The sequence below is a fragment of the Haemorhous mexicanus genome, chromosome 5, assembly GCF_027477595.1.
Source record: "Haemorhous mexicanus isolate bHaeMex1 chromosome 5, bHaeMex1.pri, whole genome shotgun sequence".
Taxonomy (NCBI): Eukaryota; Metazoa; Chordata; class Aves; order Passeriformes; family Fringillidae; genus Haemorhous; species Haemorhous mexicanus.
This window is the reverse complement of record NC_082345.1, coordinates 18,558,889-18,581,545: the sequence shown is the minus strand read 5'-3', so window position 1 is coordinate 18,581,545 and position 22,657 is coordinate 18,558,889. Positions and strand designations below refer to the sequence as shown.

Here is a 22,657-nt window from a genome sequence, read left to right as displayed (position 1 = left end):
TGCTAATATAAGAAACAGACTTTTTTAATGTAATACTATTGCAAGTTGAGATATATTCTCTAATATATACTCTGGACCAGGTTTTGAGATAAGTCTAATCTGGCTGCAAAGGTAAATATTAGAGGGATTCCACTTTTGGACCCTTGGTTTGGAGCAGGCCTGGTTTCTCTGCATTACATCATCTTCCTATGGTTTTGCAAGAAAATCCACTAATTTGAGAAAGATGGGATGTCCTGAATAAAAGAATCAGGGAATGGTTTGGGTCTACCAGCCTCACATGGGAGTTGGGACATGGGAGTTCTTCCAGAAGCAGGTTTTGTTGTTTTAAACCTTTTAGACATCAGGAAGTTCATCTCTAGGAACACACGACAGAGTTAGCACTATTTAAAAATCTTTGTTTTTGCAGCTATCTTTTTTTTGGAAAAGCAAGAATTTCTCTGATGTTAATATGTGTGCTAACATGTGGCATTATGATTGTTATATGTTTGATAATTAGAGATAAACACCTTTCTCACTTACATTGTCAAATGTGTAAAAGAAGAGGACAAGAAAAACATGAAGATGTATAATTTGTATGTGGAGAGAGGCATATTATTTTTGAATTTGTGGAAAATAGGCAAAACAATGGACTGTCTCTATTCAGCCAGTTATTTTTTGTGAATTAAGAAATTTTGGGCTACATTTTCAACTTCTTAATAACTTTCTATCACTTGTTATTGCTGTCCTCCAGAGATACTTTCATTTCGCTTAATACAACATTCCTGGAGTTTTGTTGTTGTTTTTTTTAATTTTTAATTTTTTTTAAATTTCCCTTTGACTTTTGTTGTTGCTTTGTTTTTCTTTGTTTTGTTTTGTTTCTGTTTGCTTGTTATTCGTTCCTGGGGAAACTGATAATTGTGTTTCACCTAATCTGAAACCAGTCATTCTCTTAAATTTGAATTTTACTGTTGCTTTAATGACTGCAAATGCAGCACACACCATTTTCAATTAGTAATTATGTATGGTTAGGCATAACAGGTATGGAATAAGAAGACATTGGAGATGTGCCTTGGCATTCTGACAAAGCTGGATCATTTTCGAGCACATTGGAAATGAAATGTACTATGCTAAGTAGCAATTGGGAGAGAAAATATTATTTCAAGGGGAAGATGATGACAATTTTAAAACAAAGTGTAAATTATCCTCGAAGAAGCTCATCTAACCTCTATTTTTGAGCTGGTGTTTCCAAAATGTCCCACTAAACTCCCTTGATTACATTACACTTGAGGAGAAAGGAAGTCCTTGAGGTCTTCAATGCTCATATTAATATTAGTGATGATGGAGGTTGTGATTGGATTTTTCTGCAAATATATTCCAAGGCATATTTTTGAATTTTTGTGGAGAAAAATCCATGTAAACATTAAAACCCAACCAGCCAAACAAACCTCCCAGCCTGACTCAAATAAAAAAATCCAACATAGACTTAAAAATCCAACTAGCCAAGTCCTCCCCAGCCTGACTCAAATCAAAGCTTAGAGTGCTGAAGTAGATTTTATTTATAGGGTTAAAATGCACTGTTTTGTTGCACTAAGGTGCTTCCTATTTGTCAGTGGGAGAAGGCCTCTCTCCTGTCAGCTGCTAGGGACAAAGCATAGCCAAGGTGATGTAATGTATATTGCTTAATTGAGAAGTATTTAAAAACCTGAAAAAAGAAAAAAGTTATGGGTTATTTTCTTTTTCCAAAATCTATCAATGTGCTCTATGGATACTCCCAGGAAAACATCTCATGCCCTTAGTATATGTGAGACACCTTGCAGGCACTCAGTATGGACATTTAATCACCTCAAAATATTCATTCATCCAAAGTGCAGAGGAAAGCCTAATAGTAGCCAACATTAATTTTAAAAGAATATGGAAATTGAATATGAGTCCTAGACCTTTATCCCTATTAATGAATGCCTCCTGAAGCCAAGGAGGATACTGAGTAATGGAGCATTGGAAAAAGACTGGGGTCTTTTATGCTCTAGGTCTTTGGACTTTGTATTTCAATCTCTCAGCACTCAGAACAAGACATTACTTCTTTGGGGAGCCAATTATATAAATATTTGATGCATATTTTTCAGCAACTCTAGTTACAGAAGCATTAATTAGCTAAAACGTGCTGCTTCTGTATGTTACTTATATGGGGCTGAAATGTAATACACAACTCTTATAAAATTAAAGTTGAACAGGCAAGGCAAGGTTTGCAGTGGTAGTGAAGTGAACGTGATGAAAATATTGACAAGTTGATTAACTATTTAAGAGGAAATTATGTCTCCATTTTAGACAGGGTTTTGAAGCAGCCCCATGGGATTTAAGTGTGATTAAATCAGCATTAAAATAATGATCCATAATAAAAGGTGGCTAAGTAGAATGGCTGTACTCAAAATCCATAAAAGCTCAAAATCCATATTATGAATCCTGGTTTTTTTTTAATAACTGTGTTGTGGCTTGAATAGATGAATGGGCAGACTGACTTACTCTGTGTATGTTAATTACCATCCAGACTCATGGTGCTCAGCTATGAGGTACCTTAGTCAAAAAAGCTTCCAAGATATGTAGAGAAAATTGAAAATGTGTACAAAAATCATCTATGTTTTGTCAATAACGTTTATAAAGCTCTTGGGTAATCAGTAGTAAATGCCATCACTTGTCTGCAGATTGGGAAATGGTGTCATCCATATCCTGAATTTTAGATGAAGGTAGAATAGGGCTGTATATACTGGTGATATTTACAATGGGATTTGGGCAAGAGGCATCCTAATTTTACATATATTTTCTACATAATGCTGTTTCTAGCAGACTTGCTTGGTAGAAATGGCCAGCAGCCTCCTGAATTTGTGTTTTCATTTCTCTGTGTCCTGTGCTAAGTTCTGTCACCTGCTGGGAGAACTACTTCATTCCTACAAACTGCCTGGCAGATGAGAAGCCCATAGGGAATGGCTCATACATCTCTGCCTGGAAATGGACATTTGCAAGATAGGGCATGCACAGTAACAAAATCAGCTTCTTGTCCTGTTCACAGATGATTCCCTGAAAACATATTTTACTTATCAGCACTCTCATTTGCAGCAGAAGTTTTAATGTGTAAATTAAATACCTGGGGAGGGTTTGAAGGGTGACACTTGAAGCCCTGAAGGATGTGATGCTGCCACAGTGCCTGCAGAGGAGGCTTCGAGGCTAAATAGTGATAATTTCTCCAAGGAATTTAGGCCAGTGCAGCTTGAATAGCAGCTTCATGAAAATAAAGTAGTAAAATATGAGATAGTTTGGGGAATTTGGCTCTAGGATTTGTTGCTTTTCTGAGCCATTAAATGACAGTGGTCATGCTGCTTTTGTTGGGGTGAGGTCCTGGGTGAGGACTGCCCCACCTGCAATGCCTAAAGGACCCTGACCTATTCTTTGTCACAGCAAAAAATTCCTGAATCTCAGGGTTTCTTTTGGAAGGAAAATGGGACTTTCTTTGTTTTCCTGTCCCCAGGCCACTGCTTACTTTTTCTCTAGCAGCAAACAGCCCTGCAGGTATCTTTGGTGCCAAAGAAGTGTTCACTTTTAACTTTCTGGTGGTTGGGTTAGTTGTTCTGTGATATCACTATTTTTTTTAGAGGCATTGTTGGTTAGCCATGAATTCATACACCTTTGCCTAAATCAGAGCCACTGAGAATTCTGCTTTGGAGCAGATGCAACACTGTGGATAAGTGTTCCCTGTTTTCAATATGTTGCTTTTATATATGTATGTATTAACTTATGTACTGGTTTATGTTGTCGATATAAAGGATCTGAGTTGAGACAGTGCCCCTCTCTCTCTTCTTCCCTTTTCTCTTATTTTTTTTTTCCCTTCTGTCTGCAATGAGACAAATGAAAAGGCATTCCATAAGGTGTCATTCTGCCTTCTCAGATTCAGGAATAGATTCCAGCAGGGAATCTGGGGGATATCTACAAGCTGGGGGATATCTGACAGTGGAAATTAGTCCTTGCAGGATAGGACTATCTTATGCGGAAAAAAACCCTCAACTGTTTGTGTGTGTGGGGAGTGAGGGGGTGGAATTTGCTATCCTTTGGCACATCCAAGGAAAGGTAATGTAAATAATGACTCAGGGTTGTGGGATTCTTGTATGTTTTGAGCTCTTCTTGCTTTACTGATTACTCTAATGGCTGTGTGTGTCATTCTGCCCAAATCTGAGTTGCTATAATGTCATGTTGATCATGACATTATGCTCAGACAGGCAAGCAATATTCTTTCAAGAAGTGAGACACTGTAGAAAAGGAATGATTCCATGTAGGGAAGAAATGTCCCATGACATTTTACATTGTGTACACTTTCAAATGTTATATTGTACTTGAGACGGAGGCATTTTGGAGTGAAAACTGGATTCAAGATTTTCAACATGAACAGTGGAGGTGTCTTTTCAAGAAAAGACAAAGTAATTTCCCCTTAGTAATCAGAACACCCTCTTCAGCTCAAACTGTTTCTTAAATCCTTTGCAGACCTATGTTCTTGGTAGGGGCAGAGTTCCAACAACTTAGTGCTAGTTCCTGTGGATGAGCACAGGTTTAGTTGGGGGAAGCTGTCATAGAGGGAAAGATTCATAAACTGTCCCACATGGCTACATCTGGAAAAAAAAGAGGAAACTGTGATTATCAAGCCACCAGTTGGAATCAGATTGTATTCAAAGTGTCTTTCCTGGTCATTGCAAAGTCTATTAAATCACAGGACAAGGCAAATAATTCAAAACTATATCACAGAGTTGCTTCTGTCATTCCAGTGGTCCCAGGTCAGCTGTTATTTTGTCCTGAATGGAACTACAAGGAAAAAAATAATTTTGCAGAGTGGCATTGGGCTGCACGGCTCTCATTAGCATTAATGAGAGTTTGGTGGTTAAATCCCCATTCACAGAATGGAAAATTTATTCTTCTGGGTGGGTTCTCTCCTTGGTACACAGTGCTGATAAATGTGTCCTCTATTGAACTTCTTTTTTTTACAGGTATGTGCCCACAGTAACAGGCCAAAGAAAAAAATCATGTTAGATCTTGATTTATGTAATACTGTGCTGCATTCTGTAATACTCTGCAATTTCTGTGTAGTTATTCCAGGTCAGCATTAATGTAACAATGATTTCATCCCTGAAACCAAATGTTTGGACAAAATTATTTCTTCTGAACAGGTGCATGAATTTTTATTTGTTGTTTCTATGGAGAGCTTTTTTGTTTGTTTGTATATGTTGATAATGGATATGTTTTCTTTAAGCACTGCCATCTAGGAATTAACTAATTTGTTCTCTGCTGGCTTCTCCCTTAAATTCCTGGATTCTGTAATAATTTTAAAGCATTATAAAATCACTAAAAGGATTGACACCCATATGCTGTACTTTTAAGGAAATCCTGGAGGTGGAGGTTGGTTGATGATCTTGGATTTTCATTAGACATCTTCTGGCAAAATAAATACACAAAATATATTTGGGAGAGAATGAGTTACTTGTAGCTAGGGTGGGAAAATGACTGAACAGCTATGTGGACTTTTTTTTTTTTTTTTTTTTGGGAACAGCAACCTTTTCAGGGAAAAAAAAAAGACACCAATAGGAGCATTTTCCTGGAAATGTAGAAGTGGTCATTGCTTTCAATAGGCTGGAGTGAATGCAGTACTCTGGAAAAATGCCAGCATCCTTCTCTTCCAGAGGAGCCCAGTTGAACTTTCCTTAGTCATGTCCCAGCTGGGACATGGGAAATTTCTCTCCAGCCTTTGTCTACATGTTCACTAAGCTCAGTTGTGGTTTAGCTGGAGTAATTTAGTAATACAAAGAAAAATTAAAATTTCAGAGATATGTATACTCAAGATCTTGCAAATACTTAAGCAGAACTCCATGCTGACACCTCCAAAGTGTTAGTTCAAACTACTGTAATTTTTCCTTAATCACTTCAAAATGGGGAAGGATCCTAAACTTAAGACTTTTCCTCAAGTCACTCAAAATCCTAAGTCTGTTCCTGTTGAAACTGGTTACAGAGTGTGAAGGATGACTAGAGTTTCCTAATGCTTTGAAAGTTTCAACTCCATGCATGTCCTGTAAGTCACAGGGTTTTCAAGTTTTTCTGGATTGAATGTCATTGTTTCTATCTGTCGCTTGCCTCATTCCCATTATACTCACTCATTTGTAAGTTTGCCTGTCTTGGAAATCACTGGTGTTCCTGCTCTTTTTCCAACTCTCGTATTCCAAACTTCATTTTGCAGGCTTTGACTGATCATTCTTTGCTTGCCTCTGAAGATGTGCAAATGTTCAGCTTCCACTGAGCCCTGTTAGGTCATCAAGACAAAAGTAATATCCTAAAGATTGTGTCTCTAAGGAAGGTCACTGGAAGGCTCATCATATACATACTTTGATTAGTGGGATCTGGGAAATTTCATACCATGTTTTTCTTGTTAAATTAGGGGTACTTTCAGGCTCTTGCAGTGCAGTCAACCTGCTGTGGTGCTCACAGCCCTGGCAAGGTTCCCTGCTTGTTGCAGGTCCCTATGAGTTCACTGGATCATGTTTACTCTCTGCCTGCAGTGGCACTGCTCAGCTTTCACAGGTCAGTGAGTAGTACCTGCTTTACCTCACCAGTGCTTGACCTGCTCACCTGCCTCTGGCCTCTGCATATTCCCCCGCCCCGTCCCTTCCCTCCAGTCTCCTGCAGGGCTGCTCACCTGGCTACCACAGGGTGCTCCATTTCTGTCCACACAGCTCTTTCTCCTTTTCCTGTATTCTCGGATCTGTTTTGATTACTAAGGGGAAATTACTTTGTTTTTTCTTGAAAAGACCCCTCCACTGTTCACGTTTAAAATCTTGGAAATTCTGCCACTTCTTGGTGCCACTCTGTCTTTCTTCAGTCGGTGTGAAGTCAGCCCTTCACCCTTCCTTGCTGCTCATCAACTGCCATCAGTTGCAGGTCCACGTGAAGTCACAACATCCAAGACATCTTGAATGACCCTTGTGAGTACCTTTCAACTCAGATTATTCCATGGTCTGTGATCTTCTCCACTGAGAAAATCCACAGCTGGGACAGCTGGACATGCAGACTTCATACTTCCCAACTGCTTCTCTCTCAAGGACTTCTGTGCAAAATTTCCTTCCTCCCTTATTCTCTTTTTTATTTCAAAGCCTTATTTCAAAGCTGTCCTTAGAAAACTGCTCACCCAAAGCTGGCCAAGTTCAGCTTCAGTGAGGCACCAAAGTTTGCTCATTAAGGTACTTGCTTTACTTTCCAGCTGATATGTTGCAAGAGGCACCTGAGAATACCACAGTGACCACCTGAGACACAGCTTGCATCGCAAGGGACCCCGGGGTGTTTTTTACCTGGGAGCCACAGTTCACAAGTGACTCTCCTGGAAAGTATTCATTGGTTTAGGGATGTTTTGTCACATCTGCCCACCAACTGGCAAGGCTCTTCACACAAAAGTCAGCACAAAGAATGCTTTTACCAAGATCCAGCTGAAAATTGTTAATTTCCACATCTTCATAATGTTCAGACTTTCTGTCAGGACAAACCCCCCCCATATCAGGTGACTTTCTAGATGATCTTATTAAAGACAGCTCATTTTAGTATTTAAAAGTTGGTGTGTTTTTATCATGTAGTGATTAGTAACCCTCTTGATATCAGTATAGCAATTCTGTAGTCATGTGCTGTGCTCCTAGCAATTCTCCCTTCCATTATTTTATAAGAAGATGCAAATGTAACTAGAATGTAAAACCAATTTTGTTAATGTTGTAGAACTTTAAGTACTGTGAAAGACTAATAGGTAGCTCTAAAATGTATTCTTTCACTTGTACATGACAGTGCTAATTATCAAAGATAATAATTGGCATGTAATTACAAGCACTCCAATGTAACTAAAACCACAATAAAAAGTGTAGCCAAGGGATTATACGTCAAAAAGCTGTAAGCTGAATCCAGGAATTGAGGCAGTTGGCATCCTCCTGCTACCTGGACCCCTGAAATCAGATGGGAAAGTGGAAGAAATAAAAGAGGCAGAATCAGAATCCCAGGATGGCTCAGGCTGGAAGCGACAACAGTGGGGCTGCTGGTCCCACCTCCCTGCTCCAGCAGGGCCATCCCAGAGCACGAGCACAGTGTCTAGAGGGGTCTGGAATATCCCCAGTGAGGAGACTCCACGCCCTCTCTGGACAATCTGTTCAGGGCTCAGTCACTGCCCAGGGAAGAGCTTCTGCTTCATGTCCAAGTGGAACCTCCTGGGCTCAGTCCCTGCCCATTCCTCTGGTGCCATTGCTGGGCCCCTGGAGCAGATCCTGGGCCCTGCTTGGAGCCCTCCCTGCAGACAGGGACACCCAGGGCTGAGGGCCCCTCTCAGCTGTGGCTCCTCTTGAGGCTGGACAGCCCCAGCTCCCTCAGCCTTTCCCTGTCAGAGATGCTCCAGGCCCTAAATCATCTTGGCAGCCTCTGCTGGCCCCGCTCCAGGAGCTCCATGTCTCTGCTATCTTGAGGAGCCCAGAGCTGGACACAACACTGCAGATGTGCCACACAGGGCTGGGCAGAGGGGTAGGATCACTCCCTAAGCTGCTGGCATTTTCTTAGCACAGACCTAAAAGGGCTCTTTCAAGTACTAGCAGGACAAGGTAAATCCTATTGCCTGATACTCTCCATATCCAGGTGCCTGTATTCAGATGCATTTTTGTATAATCAGTGTGAAGGGGTAGGTGCCTTTGAAGAGCAAATTTCATCCTGACTCTCAGCTGCCTGTTCAGAGGAATGACAGGAGCTTGATGAGCTGCTGTAACCTCCTGCAGTTCCTGGAGTGAGGTCTGGCCTGACTCATACCTATGTCTTTCTCCATGTCAATGCCAAAACTGCTGTGAAATGACTTTTAGAAGGAATAACTGTTTTTAAATTTAAAATGCTGTTAAATACATGAAGGAAGAGACAAGAATCAAACTGAACTAGCCGAAAACTGTCATGAGACTGAGGATACTTTTGGGCACAGGACCTCCTGTTCCTGTGTTCCCTGGCATCCTATCTGGGTTCCTTTCAGTTCTAGTTTTCTGTTTTCATCTCCTTTATTGTTGAACAGAACACAGCCACAAACTGGAGGTGAAAACTATCTGAATGCTACGTTGTTTCACTGGAAAATGGGTTTATCCTACAATCCCAGGATGGTTTGGGTTGGAAGGGACCTTAAAGACCACCTCATTCCACCCCCCTGGCATAGGCAGAGACACTTTCCACTATCCCAGGTCACTCAAAGCCCCATTCAACCTAGTCTGGAACACTTCCAGGGATGGGGCAGCCACAGCTTCTCTGGACAACAAATGTGGGAAAGCATTTGTGTGAAGGGGAATGAGAATGAAATATTGAAAGTTTTCCCTTGGCATGTCTGTATTCATCTTTACAGTTATTTACCACAACTGAAAATCTGCTTTGCACAGCTTCTGTTCTGAAAATATTTTTCTCTTACCTCCACACACTTGATGTAAATCTTCAGCTTTTCTTCCTCCCAAGAAATTTGTGTTGTTATTCTGCCACTTGCCTGTAACATTGACAGCTGTATTTATTACAGATGACTTTTCTAAAAAGTATAAAATTTTAGCTAGTAATCATGTATAAATGCCTATTAAATTTTGTAGAATTTTGTAGTTATTACTTAACAACCTGTTTTGTTCAGTCAGTGGCAAGAGGTGCATTACTACCATGAATTTGGTAGTAATTATTTTTCTCCTGAAGCCTGCGTTGAACAAATGAATCATGATCAGATGTTGATATATTAATTTCAAGCAGGCAAAGTGTGCTGGAGTGGAAATGGAAATGTGAAAAGCCCAAATGGTGTTTATTCTTTGGTGGGGGCATAAGGAGAAGCATTGCACACCAGGGAAGTTTCCCTGGAGGGGCAATGTTCAAGCAGGAGTTTCTAATTTGGTTATAAATAATGGTGTTTATCTATCTATCTATCTATCTATCTATCTATCTATCTATCTATCTATCTATCTATCTATCTATATCTATCATCTATATCTATATTTATCTAATCTATATCATCTATACCTATATGTAATCATCTATATCTATATCATCTATCTATATATCTATATCTATCTATATCTATGTATCTATACTAACGTGGACTTAAGGAAAATTATGGCATTTTTTTAGACTTCCAGAGTTATGCACAAACACACACACTGTGTGTGTTTGTGCTTTTAGTCCAGAAAGAGCATTGCAAATAGCTTCAATTTTTTTGGAAACCACCTCTATAAATATTTGAAAAGACCTAACACATGTTGCAAATATTTAGTTGACAGTTTTTGTTAAAGCAAAATTTGAGGAGGCTGTAAAATCACAATATCTTATCAGTATTAGAGGTCATTTTGTATATGTGTGAATGTCCCAGTTGAAGCCTGCTTCAGCCAAAACATCTGTTCAGTTATCTGCAATTGATGTGTGAATTTCTTGGCAAAAGCCCCACTTAATATTTTTAATAGTGAATGCTAAAGTTAAATTATATTTTTAATGTTTTCCCATCATGTGCACAAATTAAATAACCAAATCTGGATCTGTGTGGTTACTGATATTTATACAACTGTTGGGATGTACAACAGATGAGGATCCAGCTCAGTTATTCAGTGATCCAGATAGTCAGTTCTGAATAAACACAGGAAAAAAAAAAAAAAAAAAAAAAGATGGCTTCTGTATTACCAAGAAAATAGAACAGAGTAGCCAAGATAAATTGAAGTAGGAATATAAGGTGATATGTGCTGGCCTCTAAAACTTGTGCAAATGAGACTTTGATCTGACTGAAGAACTTTATGGTCAGGATATCACAATGCATTTAAATTGTCCTTGAACACAAGTGCAATATTTGTGTAATAGAAGTGCCAGGATGGATATGTTGTTACGAAAGGCAAAAGCACAATTTTCTGTATTGTTTCTTTAGCAAATTAAATTATGCATCTAATTTTTCATGCCTTGGTCTCCTCATCTCTTTTCATTTGCCTATTACTGCTTAAATCTGCTGATTTTTTTTTCCTTGTTTGTTTTTCTTGCTCCTAGTTTTGAAGATTAAATCTCTCATCTCTGAATACTGTCCTTACTCCATGCCAAGAACCAAAAGCATTTTGTGATCAGCATTAAGCTGATATTGATAGACAGATTTGGTCATGCCCCCAGCTAATGGACTCAAGTTTTGCTTGAGACATCTTTGTTTACTGATGACTGGCAAAACAAGTGGGGGGAAAATAAAAAGGCAAACCCCTCCACTTTTCCCTTTGGATCTCAGTCCTGATATATCCTTTGTTATAAACTTAATGATGTCAGTTGAAGTGTGATCATGCTGAACGGTTCATGTAGGCAACAGTTCTCGGGTGATGCCAGGCCAGAGGACAGTGAATGCTACTACAGTTTGTTATGAGAACGTATCCTGAGGTTCTTTCTCAAGCATAGCCACTTAAGTCCTCAGGAGAACACCCTCCTGAGGCTCTCAAAGCTTGGAGTGACAGGACAAGGGGGAATGGCTTCACACTGACAGAGAGTATGTTTAGATCAGATATTACAAAAAAATTTTCCCCAGTGAGGGTGGTGAGGCCCTGGCACAGGTTGCCCAGAGCAGCTGTGGCTGCCCCATCCCTGGCAGTGTTCCAGGCCAGGCTGGATGGGGCTCTGAGTAAGCTGGGATAGTGGAAGCTCTCCCTGCCCATGGCAGGGGGTTGGAACAAGATGATCTTCAAGGTCTCTTCCAACCCAAGCCATTCTATGATTCTGTGATTTAGGCGTTGCTGAGCATATCTTCCTCTTATTAAGTCACAGCCTAGCATAGTGTGCTTGTGGCATTGTTTCTTGGTCTCCCTCTTGTAAACTTCTAATATTTAGCAGGAAATCATTATGGCAGAAGTAGAAGAAAAATATGACAGAACCATGCCAAAACAAAAGCTCAAAAATATTCGCAGTGATGTAATGTATATACATATTTATAGGCATGAATGCAAGCAGTGTTAATGTGTGATTTTGAGCGAGCTGATATAAAACAAGCAAAAATATTTCTGAAAATGACAAAATGCAGAGTACTTCTAATGAGACATGAAATAGATTTTAAGATGTGGAAGATGGAAGGTACTTACTGCTATTAGTTTATAGCACCTCATTTTTTACAAAAACCGGGTAGTGATTTTCTGTAAACTTCAATTTGTATGATGCCACCGGGATTGGAATAACAAGTCTTACATTTTTTTCCACTGCTAATTCATTTCCCTCAGGGCATAAAGCACTTTGGTGGTATATCAAGTTAATATTCATATTCTGCATTCTATTTGCTGGTTATCTTTTTAGTAATTGAATGTTAACGGCTCACTTGACCCTCATATCTCTAGAAGTGATTTGTTCATCTTTCCACATAAATTGTCATATTTCAATGCCAAGCTAAAAGTTAAATCTCACTAAAATGTTTTTGTTGCATGCTGTTGTGAAATGCATTGGAGAACCTACAACTTTACAATGTGTCAAGCTTTAGTAAACATTGGTATTTTGGTGTTTGCTGACAGTTTATTCTTAGAATCATAATATAAAATGAAATTTGTGTTTCTTTTATTATGATTTGACAACTTATTTTTTAATAATACTTCTTTATTTTTAGTGTTACAAAGGAGCAAACTAGTACTCATATATTCTGACTAGCTGGTGTCTACTTTTAATATTGCCAGAGTGACTCTGAATTTATGGTGATGGAGAGCTAAATATGGCCAACAGAATTTAGGGCATGTAGAGAGCAGTACTGCCAGGATGGATGAAAAAAGTATGTGTTGTAACCGTTATTGTACTGATATCTACTGAGTGATTCCCTTGGGACCATATTTTTGGCAAACTGAGTGTATTGAGGCATGGTTTTCAAAAGTGTTGATAATTTAGCACATTCTGCAGAGATCACTAGAACATGCTGGCTAAATAACATTCCTGAAAATCCAATATTGTCCATTTACTGGCTGATTTCAGTGATTACCATGCTCCTGTGTGAAGGTACTTTTTTGAGCCCTGGTACCACATTAACTGAGGGTTCTGCATCTCCTAGAGCTACAGAAATATTCCCAGCCCATTTGCCAAGCTTCTCATGCTCCTCTCAGCTGCAACATTTCAAGCAACTATTTATCTCTGCTTGATGACTCGCTCAGATTTCCAGGCTGCAGCTGCTGCTCTTGCTGCCTTCTAATCATCTGCAGAGCCTGCAAATACCCAGCAGAGCTTCCCAGCTCCACTTCTCCATCTTTCATCTGGAGCAGGCTTGTGCCTCCCTGGCTGGGAACTGCTTCTCCAGGTATTGGCAATGCTTCCATGAAATGATCCTGTGGTGTGAGAGATTCTCTCAGTGTAGTGCAGGGGTCTCCAACAGCTGCAGTGGTAAAATGTTTAGGAAACAGCAGGAATGGTACTTTTGTGATGCTTTTACTCTGATATTCTGCTGGTGACAGCTATGTCCAACTCAGCTGCCTTCCCCCATGTGATGTTGTTTGCCCACCTAGGAACCTTCTGGGGATCTCTATCCCAAAGTCTGGCACAGTTTCTTCTTAAAATGCTATTCAGTTTTTGCACCCACAAGGCAAAGATACTTCCCTGCTGCATTGATGTCCCTTTGTTGACTTTTAATTTGTCTTTGTTTGAAGCCCTGTAGTGCTTGTTCTGAAAGAGACTCCAGGCAGTCCATGTACCCCCCATCTCCTTATCATGCAGGATTTTATAGACTTCCACAATAACTTCCTCAAGTTTCTGGAACAAAAGGTCTCAGTCTTTTCAGTGATTCCTATGTAGATGCCATACCAAGGCTTTGTGTATTCTCTGAGCCCATTTTTGGTCTAACTTGTCTCTTTAGAGGTGAGGAGGCAGAGAGTGCACACTGAGTTCAAGATGTGGATATTGCTCTGTTTGAATGGTTTTTTTTTTCCTCAGTCTTTGTCCCTTTCCTAATAAAATGTAAGCTTTACTTTACTTTGTGGCTCTTAGGAAATACTGAGCTGCTATTTTTCAAAGGATTTTCTGTTGCAAAATTGTCATTACTGACCAGTATTGGTGAAATCAGAGCCCAGCATCTGATTATGTGAACCTAGATTTAACCCACAGGTATTGCTTTATATTTATTTACATTCAGACCTCTTTGCCATTGTTCAGACTCTTACAAAGCTTTTCTACAGTTTTTCAGAATCTGCCCTTATCCTTGCTTCCCTGAAAAACTTCATCTACTTTATCTTTCTCCAGGCCACTTAAGCTGATGTTGGATACTGCTAACACTGCAAAATCCCCTTAGTGACTTTTGTTTTTTCTTTCCAGCAGTGCAGGTTCTCCTCCTACCCAGTTTCTTCTAGTTTCATGGATTATTTCTCCACCCCTGGACCTGTTGTCTTATCCAAAATGAGTTACATGGTGATAATGTGGGACTGCCCCTGACTTTCCCCCTGTTTGCAGCGAAGCTGTAGCTGTCCAGGGAGGTTTTGGATTTCTTGCTGGCAAAAAAGCCAGCCCAGATACTTAGATTATCTTCATCTTAATCCTCTTCCAGTCAAACCCCAGCAAATAAAGCCAACCTTCCTTTTACTGGTACTGATCTTTGGAGAGAGAGAGACCTTGAAGGCCCACACCATCCTGGAAAAGCTTGTAGCCTTTGATTAGGAGAACCCTCTTATTAAACTGAATACATTTGTACCATCTGTTAACACTTTCAAATTACAGAACACCCTCTAAAGTATATTTGCTAAGAACAAATTGAACTTTAAAATCTTTCAACACAAAGTTGAATCATCCCTTCATATGATTGTTGATCAACTTATGGAGGGATGAAGCAATATCTTAAGGTACCATTCCTCTGATTTTTCACATTGGCGTCCAAAGTATTTTGAATTTTTTTCTTTTTCTCAAAATTCCTTTTTTCCTTGAAATTGAATTTGCTGGAGTGAGGGTTCAGTCTCTCTTTCATTAATCCCCTCACTGGGTACATGCCTGTTATCTGGTCTAAAGATTGACTTCTATGATCTTGCTGCTTTATCTGGAAACCATAAATCTCTGTGCAGATTAGTGAGTCTCATTCCCTCAAGAGGAATTACATTTTGCCCTTTTAAATGTTAACTCTTTGCCCTCAAGAAGTTTGTTGATTTTATTATGGATAATAAAGTTTGATATGATGTATTCCACAGAATAGTGGCTTATTTTTAGCTAATTTGGCTCTGAATGTAGCCAGGCCAGCTGCTTACGTGATTTTCAGTTGGCACTGCCGAAATACAGGAGGTGTTAGAGAAGACACTGCTTCCTCTGTGAAGCAGTTTGAATTGGGTGAGGAGGCTCTTAATTTTACATTTTACTATTATTATTTATGGTATTCAGTCTCAGAAGATGTGTTGAAATTGTGCCAGGCCGTCATAGCAAGAAATTTGTGTCATTGACACAGGAAAAATTTGCTGATAAAGTTATTGTAAATAATTAGAGATGATTTTTGCTTTATGTTTGAAAGTCATACTTTTCATGCTGTAGTGATTAGTGGACAGAGATAAACATTTGGAAAATATTGATGAAAGTGCATTAATTTTTAATCCCAAATGTGTATTTAGAATGAATTAAAATGAATTACAATCCTGGCATATTTTTTACTCACCCTTATATAGATCCTGCTTTGAACACTGCAGAAATGCACAGGTCTGTGCCCTGGGTTTTTTCTTTTGTTTTATTTGGCAGATTTATCAATCTATTCTACATTTGTGCTTGAGTTTCTGGCAGCTCATTTTCATTCAATTTTTCATTGCCATTAAAAATTTCCATCTTCTTTGGGGAAGCACACCTGTGTTTTTAGGCTTCCTGTATCATTTTCCATTCAGAGACATTTCCTGCCTGCACATGAGTGGGAAGATTTTGGTTGGAGAGGTTGCAATGCCATGAGGAAACATTGCAAAGGATGAGCAAAGCCAATTGTTTCATTCCACAGTGCTTTACCTATGAAATTGAGATTATTTAGGGGTTTTTAGGTGTTTTGGTCAGATCTTTCATGACCGGGTGTTCTGTTCTATGTTTATACACATTATTATATTCTTTGTTTGTGTTCACAGTGGGAGTAAGAGAACAAAATAAACAAGATATTGACACCATCACTGTGGGTAGAAATTAGAAAAGAGAATAGTAAACTGTCAAAATGTGTACATTTTGCAGCTTTGCTTAAGGTCTTGAGCACGTCTGTGTACCCACACACTGAGGTAAATCTACACCCTGGAGAAATAATGGAAATAAAAAGGGGAAAGTTTGACAAAGGTAAAAGGGTTTTGTGAAGGCAAATATGAAAATGATAAGATGCATAATATATAGCCATATTGTCTTATTAGTTTATTGCCTTATTTGAGCACTTCTCAATCTGGAATAGATTTATCTTTACAAAAGCCTTTTAATAGAGGGAAGTTCCATTGTCTTCATAGATTAAGAGGCAGAATTAAATTACCAGTCTACAATTATAGGATACAGCCTCTGCTATAAGCTAACATGAGCAGGGAGTTGCTCTGGACTGAGATGTCCATGTCAGGACATTCTGGGTGTTGTTGTCTCACCTGGACCGGTGCCCTGCCCTTCCTTTTCCTAGTGGAACTGGCCCACACTATCATTTTCTGATTTTCTATCTTGGACACAAAGCTCTGGGAACAGAAACACACTGTTTCACAGAGAGAAATTCAATCTATTTGGCAGAAAACACAGCCACTCTTACAGTCTCTGCCTGAATCTGGCAGTGCTGTGTCATGCAATCCAGTGCTACCCATGCTGGGGCCAATAGCTCAGCACTTGGCTCTGCTCTTGTGAAATGAAGGTGACCATAGTTCTGGGATAATATTTGCAGTATCACATCACTTTGGTATTTACCTCGATTTCCAGGGCTGGTATCAGGAGAGCAGACATCAATTTTGATCAATTGCCTTTGCAGACATGATGGATCCATTTGGCGATGGAATTAATGGGAAGATGATTACTTTCACTGAGCTAATAGGACCTGTCTTTTCCTCCTTGCAAACTGTTTCACTGTCACTTTCCCTGTGTTGTTTCATTATATTAACTGGAACCATTAAAATATTGCTCCCAAGTATTTTTCTGTTCATTTAATAATTACTGAAGAATAAAATGTTTAAAGTTCAGTTATTTGTGATTTTTTTTCCAAGAAGTTTACATGCTTCAGGTTTTATGATTTATGCCTTTTCCATTTCCTGTTCATGTTTTTTTTAAAAACCGTTAGAAAGATTGGCCGTTCCCTGGACTCCCTTAGACATTAGTTAATGACTTATTTTCAGCTTCTTTCTACCCTTTGGTGTTACTTTCTTCCTGTTAAGATACACAACAGTTTTTTTTTTCCTTTGGACCAGTATTTAAAAATAACTATTTATTTAATATGTAAGTTATTTATAAACTGTATTTCTTAATTATGGAGTGATTAGTGATTTCGTGATGAGGAAATGATGTGAAATACTTACTAAGCTGTAGCATTCAGTAATGAATTCTGTATTTGCAAAGTTCCTAGGAACAGTGTGCTCACCTTAAAAAAAAAAAAAAAGCCTGGGGCTCTTCCAAAATCAGATCATTGGTTTTGCCCTTTCTTGGCTTGATAGCGACTGACAAACCTGATGCCTTTAGTACTGTATGATTTAGCTCATGTTAGAGGTGCCTAAATAAATTTAGTTTTGCTTAGTTATGCTTGTCTTTCCACGTTTCAGAATGTTCAGCTTTCAATATAAAGAATAATCACTTTATATATCTATATGAGAACTTCTGTAGTTATACTTTTTTTCCTGCTGTGGCCTTGATGGAGATAAGTTTGGAATAAACCTTAGACTTGCAGCTGATTCAGGTTCTCATTTGTTTTACTTTTAAGGCGGGAAAGACAGAAAAATTCTCCTTTGGAGAAATTTGAATTTTATTCAGCCTATACATTTCCAGTCCAAGACAGAAAAAATGCAATTTAGGCTGCTGTTAAAGCCCTGCTTTAGACTGCTAAGAATCATGATAAACTGAAAGAAATGCCCAATACATTTTTCTTCATGTGCTGATTGAAAAGCAAAACAGACCTTCCAGATTTTCTTCCATTTGACTTTGATGCTGAGCTTTCCTATTAAAATGGGAAAACCAAATTCAGCTTCAGAGAACAGAGAAGCAGTCAAGATATATTTGTACCTTGAATAATTCTGAATGAATTTATTGAAAAACTTCCACTCTTGAAACTTATTGGAAGAAGTCTGTAATATGGAATATAGATTTGACAGGGAAAAAAAAGGCATAATGAAAGCAACAAATCTGTTTGTCATCTGCCTAGGAATACTTTGTAATTTAAATAATATAACAGTGAGTGCAATGATAGAGACATGGAACAATGCAGGGCCAAATCCTGTGGGACTTCAGCTGCAAGTGAAAAAGGACTCGATTAAGGATGGCTGTATTAAATAACTAGTGAATGGTCTAACAAAACCAATGTTTGCCAGCACCACATGTTGGCTTTAGTGACACATCCAGAGTACAGTGAATCAGCAGGAGTGATTTTGAGCATTCAAAATAGAAGACAGAGAGCATTTCATTAGATCAAAGTGATGAGCATGTGCACAATTATAATTTCAGGTGATTAATCAGAGGACAGCAGTTAGGGGGTGTCTCCGGTAAACAGTTATAAATCCACTCTGGCAAGGAGAAAAGCAAGTTCTAACTTTTGCAGGTTTTTGCAATACAAGAAACCCTCTGGGAATGTTAATTGAGCAGATCCTTGCCAGATGTCATAAAGAAAAAAGGGCATTTAAAGACACCTGGAACTGCTGAAGGTGAAGCCTGGAAAAGTGGGGAAAGTAATCTAACTGGAGGAGTAGTCCTATAGGTTTTTATTTTGGTGACCAATAGAAAATGAGCTAAGATGGCTTGTCTCTTGAGCTATGATATTAAATTGATGGTTTCAAATTTATTTTAAAATTCTTTGATTAATTTGAACGTTAGGAAGATATGGGAGTGTGGTTCTAGAATCCCAAGGTGAATATCCAGCAGCCCATTTTTCTGCATCTTTTGATTACCATGCAGCAGGAGCCACCTAGTCCTGTTTTCCCTACTTTATTTACTTTGCATTAGTGTTTATTAAAATTACCTCAATTTCCTATCATGGGATGATTTTAAAGCTTTTAAAAGATTTTTAATGGTCTGATTGTTCATCATCTGGTATCACTTCATGAATAGCACAACTTTCCAATTTATTTTTGTTCAGATATACAAGGGTCATATTCTTCATCTGGTCTCTTCAATCAAATTATTTGCCTAATTTTATTTGCAATCTGTGTAGTCATATGAGCCTGAAGTGGAAACAACCAATTAGATCACACTGTCCTTCCTCTTGCCAACATGGAATATAATTCCCCAGAGAGGGATATGTGCTTGATTTTAGCCAAAAGCTCAGAAGAAACTTCTGATCTTCACCCACTGAAACGTAACCTCTCATCTGTTATTAATCTATTTTCAGCAGATGATTACCAGAACATCTGCTCATGCCCAGTAAATTTTTCCTTCCTTCTCTTAAAGCTGACTTCCCCAGTGGACTGATGGAAGAAAGATTCTGCAGCTCTTTCTGCTCTTTAAAATAACATTGGTCCACTGATTAAATGTTAGCTGAAGGTGAGGAAGTGATTTTTATCATTCATGTTGCACCTACAGGGGAAATAAGAGCAAAGTGACTGCACTCATAGTAGGATTTCCATCTTTTTATTTTTGATTTTTAATCAGGAAGCAGGACACATTGAGCAAACACATGTTTGGGGTTTACATAAAGATGGAAGCAGCCACACCAAGATCATTAATCTTGGCCTTAATGATGCCTTTGAATCACAGGATCACTGAGGTATGAAAAGACCTCTCAAGATCTTCGAGTCCAATCTTTGACCAGTCAACATTTTGTCATCCAACCCAGAGCACTGCCACATCCAGTCATTCCTTGGACAATTCCAGGGATTCTCCACCTCCCTGGGCAGCCCCTTCCAATGCCTGACCACCCTTTCAGTGAAGAAATTCCCCCTGAAAATCTTTTTGAGTCTACTTCGATGTTTTTCCCTAAGGGATATCATCTGACAGTCTGTGTTCAAGAGGATGATGGCAGAGGAGAGTTTTCAGGAGGGCTTTGAAATCTGAGACGGCTGGAGTTGTTTGGATTTTTGTCAAGGAAATCCCCTCAAAGAGGAGGTGCAGTATGGGAGATGGTGTGACAGCTAGTCATTGCCTTGATTTCTCTGATGTTCACTTTCTAATCTCCCTCCCAACTTTTCTTTCCACAGCAAGCATTTATCCCTGTGATTTACTGATACAATTTCTTTGTGTGCCTTGAGGAAAATGCTGTCTGAACCTTCCTTCATTTAATTTTCTTGTTTTTCTCAGGGGTGCTGCTTTCTGTTCTCAGGGTTCCCTTCTGTAGCTCAGATGTGCTACCAGGACATCTTTTGCATGGCTTGCAAAAAACTGACTGTGCCAAAGTTCTTTTGCTTTTTGGCATTTTATGCTTCTGACCAGCATAACCAATTATTTACATAAAAATGAGGCTCATATCTCTGTACAGAAGTTAAATTTTTATGTTTTCTTTATGTTTGCTATTCCAACTGCAGATATTTAGGGCAATAAGTGTTGGGCCTCATTCCCTGTAAGGAACCTCTGATCTGATGAAATATTCAGAAAACAGTTGGGCAAAACTGAAAATGAGAACTAAAAGCCCACTCAGAGCAGGATATTTTTTTTTTTACCTTGTTGGTTCAGATGGACACAAAAGTCCACTAAAAAATCAGATCCCTTCTCAAATATTAATGTGCAAAAAAAGGGGGTATCTTGGGTGTTTCTCATTTACATAATTCCAAAATCTGGACCTGTAGCTTTTTGTCCTCCTGGTGCACACACAGCTACACTGCAGGCAGTAATTAATGGGTTTTAGAGCATAAAGGATTCAGCTTTTAAGGAAAATGTCTACTACTTTGCTGTAGTAGAAGTTGGTTATTCCCTGTGATTGTTGCCTACTGCTGAATGATTTTATTGGAGCTGACAATTTGAGATATTAGCACTACATTGTATTCAAGAATATTTAAATACATTTTCCCCCCTTTTTTTTATGTTTCAGAACAAGAGCCAAGGAGTGAGTTTTGTCCGTATACATGCGCCTTGGCAAGTCCTCAGTCGAGAAGCAGAACTCCTTAAAATAAAAATGCCCACTAAAAAGGTAAATATCTCCCATTTTCTATCAATATGTTTTATGATTGAAGGATCAGAATCATCATTAAATGTATAGAAGCCCATGGAGTTACTTTGTTTCAAAAATCAGAGAAAATGAACTGTCAGACTTATTTTTCACATTTCCAAGTCTTCGGAGATGATTTACTGTTCAGAGCTATATTTAAGGGGGGATTTCCAAAGGGGTTTTTAAAGACAACAGAAGCAGCTGGATGATGGACTGTATTCAGGAGTGTGATGATGGAGGTGAGTTTAAAGGAGGGCTTTGAAAGCTGAGAAGGCAGGAGCTGTCTGGACTTTTGTCAAGGAAATTCTCTCAAAGGTGAGGGGTAGTGTGGAAGATAGTATAAAACTGGTCACTGTCTTAAGACTTCTCCAAAGACAGAGAGGCTCTCCCCAGATAATCTGTTTTGGTGGTATCAATGACTTACTGAATTCAGACCTGCCTGTTGTCACTAAAACTTCAGCTTTCTCTCTTCTTTTCTGTCTGTTTTCAGCAGAGTTGCTGGCAAACCTTGTAAATTCCAAATAGCAAAGTATCCAATCTGTGTTCCTGAAATTATTTAGTCCATTGGTTAACAACTCCATTGGAGTCAGGGGAACTGCCTTATGCTTTTAGTTAGTGATACTCATCAACTGCGCCAAAGAGCATTTATTTCTTTGCATTGTCATTAGAAATAAAGGAAAAAATGATTTTGTTTTCTCTCACTGCATTGTTTGATCTTTGAGAATTTTATCTTGTTTTCACCCACCAAAAGCTTCATTCTGGTTCACATTTCATGCTGTTGCAACCTGTCATTATCAGAAGACTGGCCAAATCAATCTTGCATAGTCTCAATGTATTTGCATCCCAGGGGAAAAAAAAAAAAAGGATATTTCCAATCAATCTTTGAAAATGAGTAGGTTTTAGACAGCTACAATACTCCTAGAAACTTTCTATAGATTCAACTCCTCTCTTTGATCTCTTCCAAAATTAATTCCTTTTATACATTTTTAGTGCCTACTTATTTCTACCTCCTTCTGCTGTCGTGGGAATTTTCTCATCCAAGTTTTTGCAGATGCACCAAAATAAATTTTACACTATTTTAATTGATGAGTATTGCCATCATTTTGGCCTGGGTTAAGGGCTGTCCAAGAGCTAATATACTCTGATGGCACCCTCCTCATTGATAACAGTTCTGCCTCCCCCCTCTCTTCTGTGATTGGGAGAAAAAAAATCTATTATCTCTAAAAAGAAAAAAAATTCTCTGTTATCTGTAGATGCAGAAATGGCAACATTACCAGAAACAAGCTTGACAGGAAAGCTCTATTCATATCCTACAGTTTGGGTGGTTTTGAAATTAAAAACAGTTGAAAGAGGAATTTCCTTTGAAAGAAAAGAAGTCCACTTTGAAAAAACTGAAATCTTGTATTTTGGGGATTTGGCAAT

At 38.7% G+C, this 22,657-nt stretch overlaps 1 protein-coding gene across 1 annotated transcript in view; it reads left to right on the top strand.

Annotated features, from left to right (window-relative positions):
- The window catches only part of ANO2 (anoctamin 2), a 150,373-nt gene that overhangs the window by 6,380 nt on the left and 121,336 nt on the right, over positions 1-22,657 (top strand). Inside the window, exon 4 of the mRNA XM_059847912.1 lies at positions 21,119-21,217. Within this exon, the coding sequence (XP_059703895.1) occupies positions 21,119-21,217 (99 nt within the window). The remainder of the gene's footprint in view (positions 1-21,118; positions 21,218-22,657) is intronic.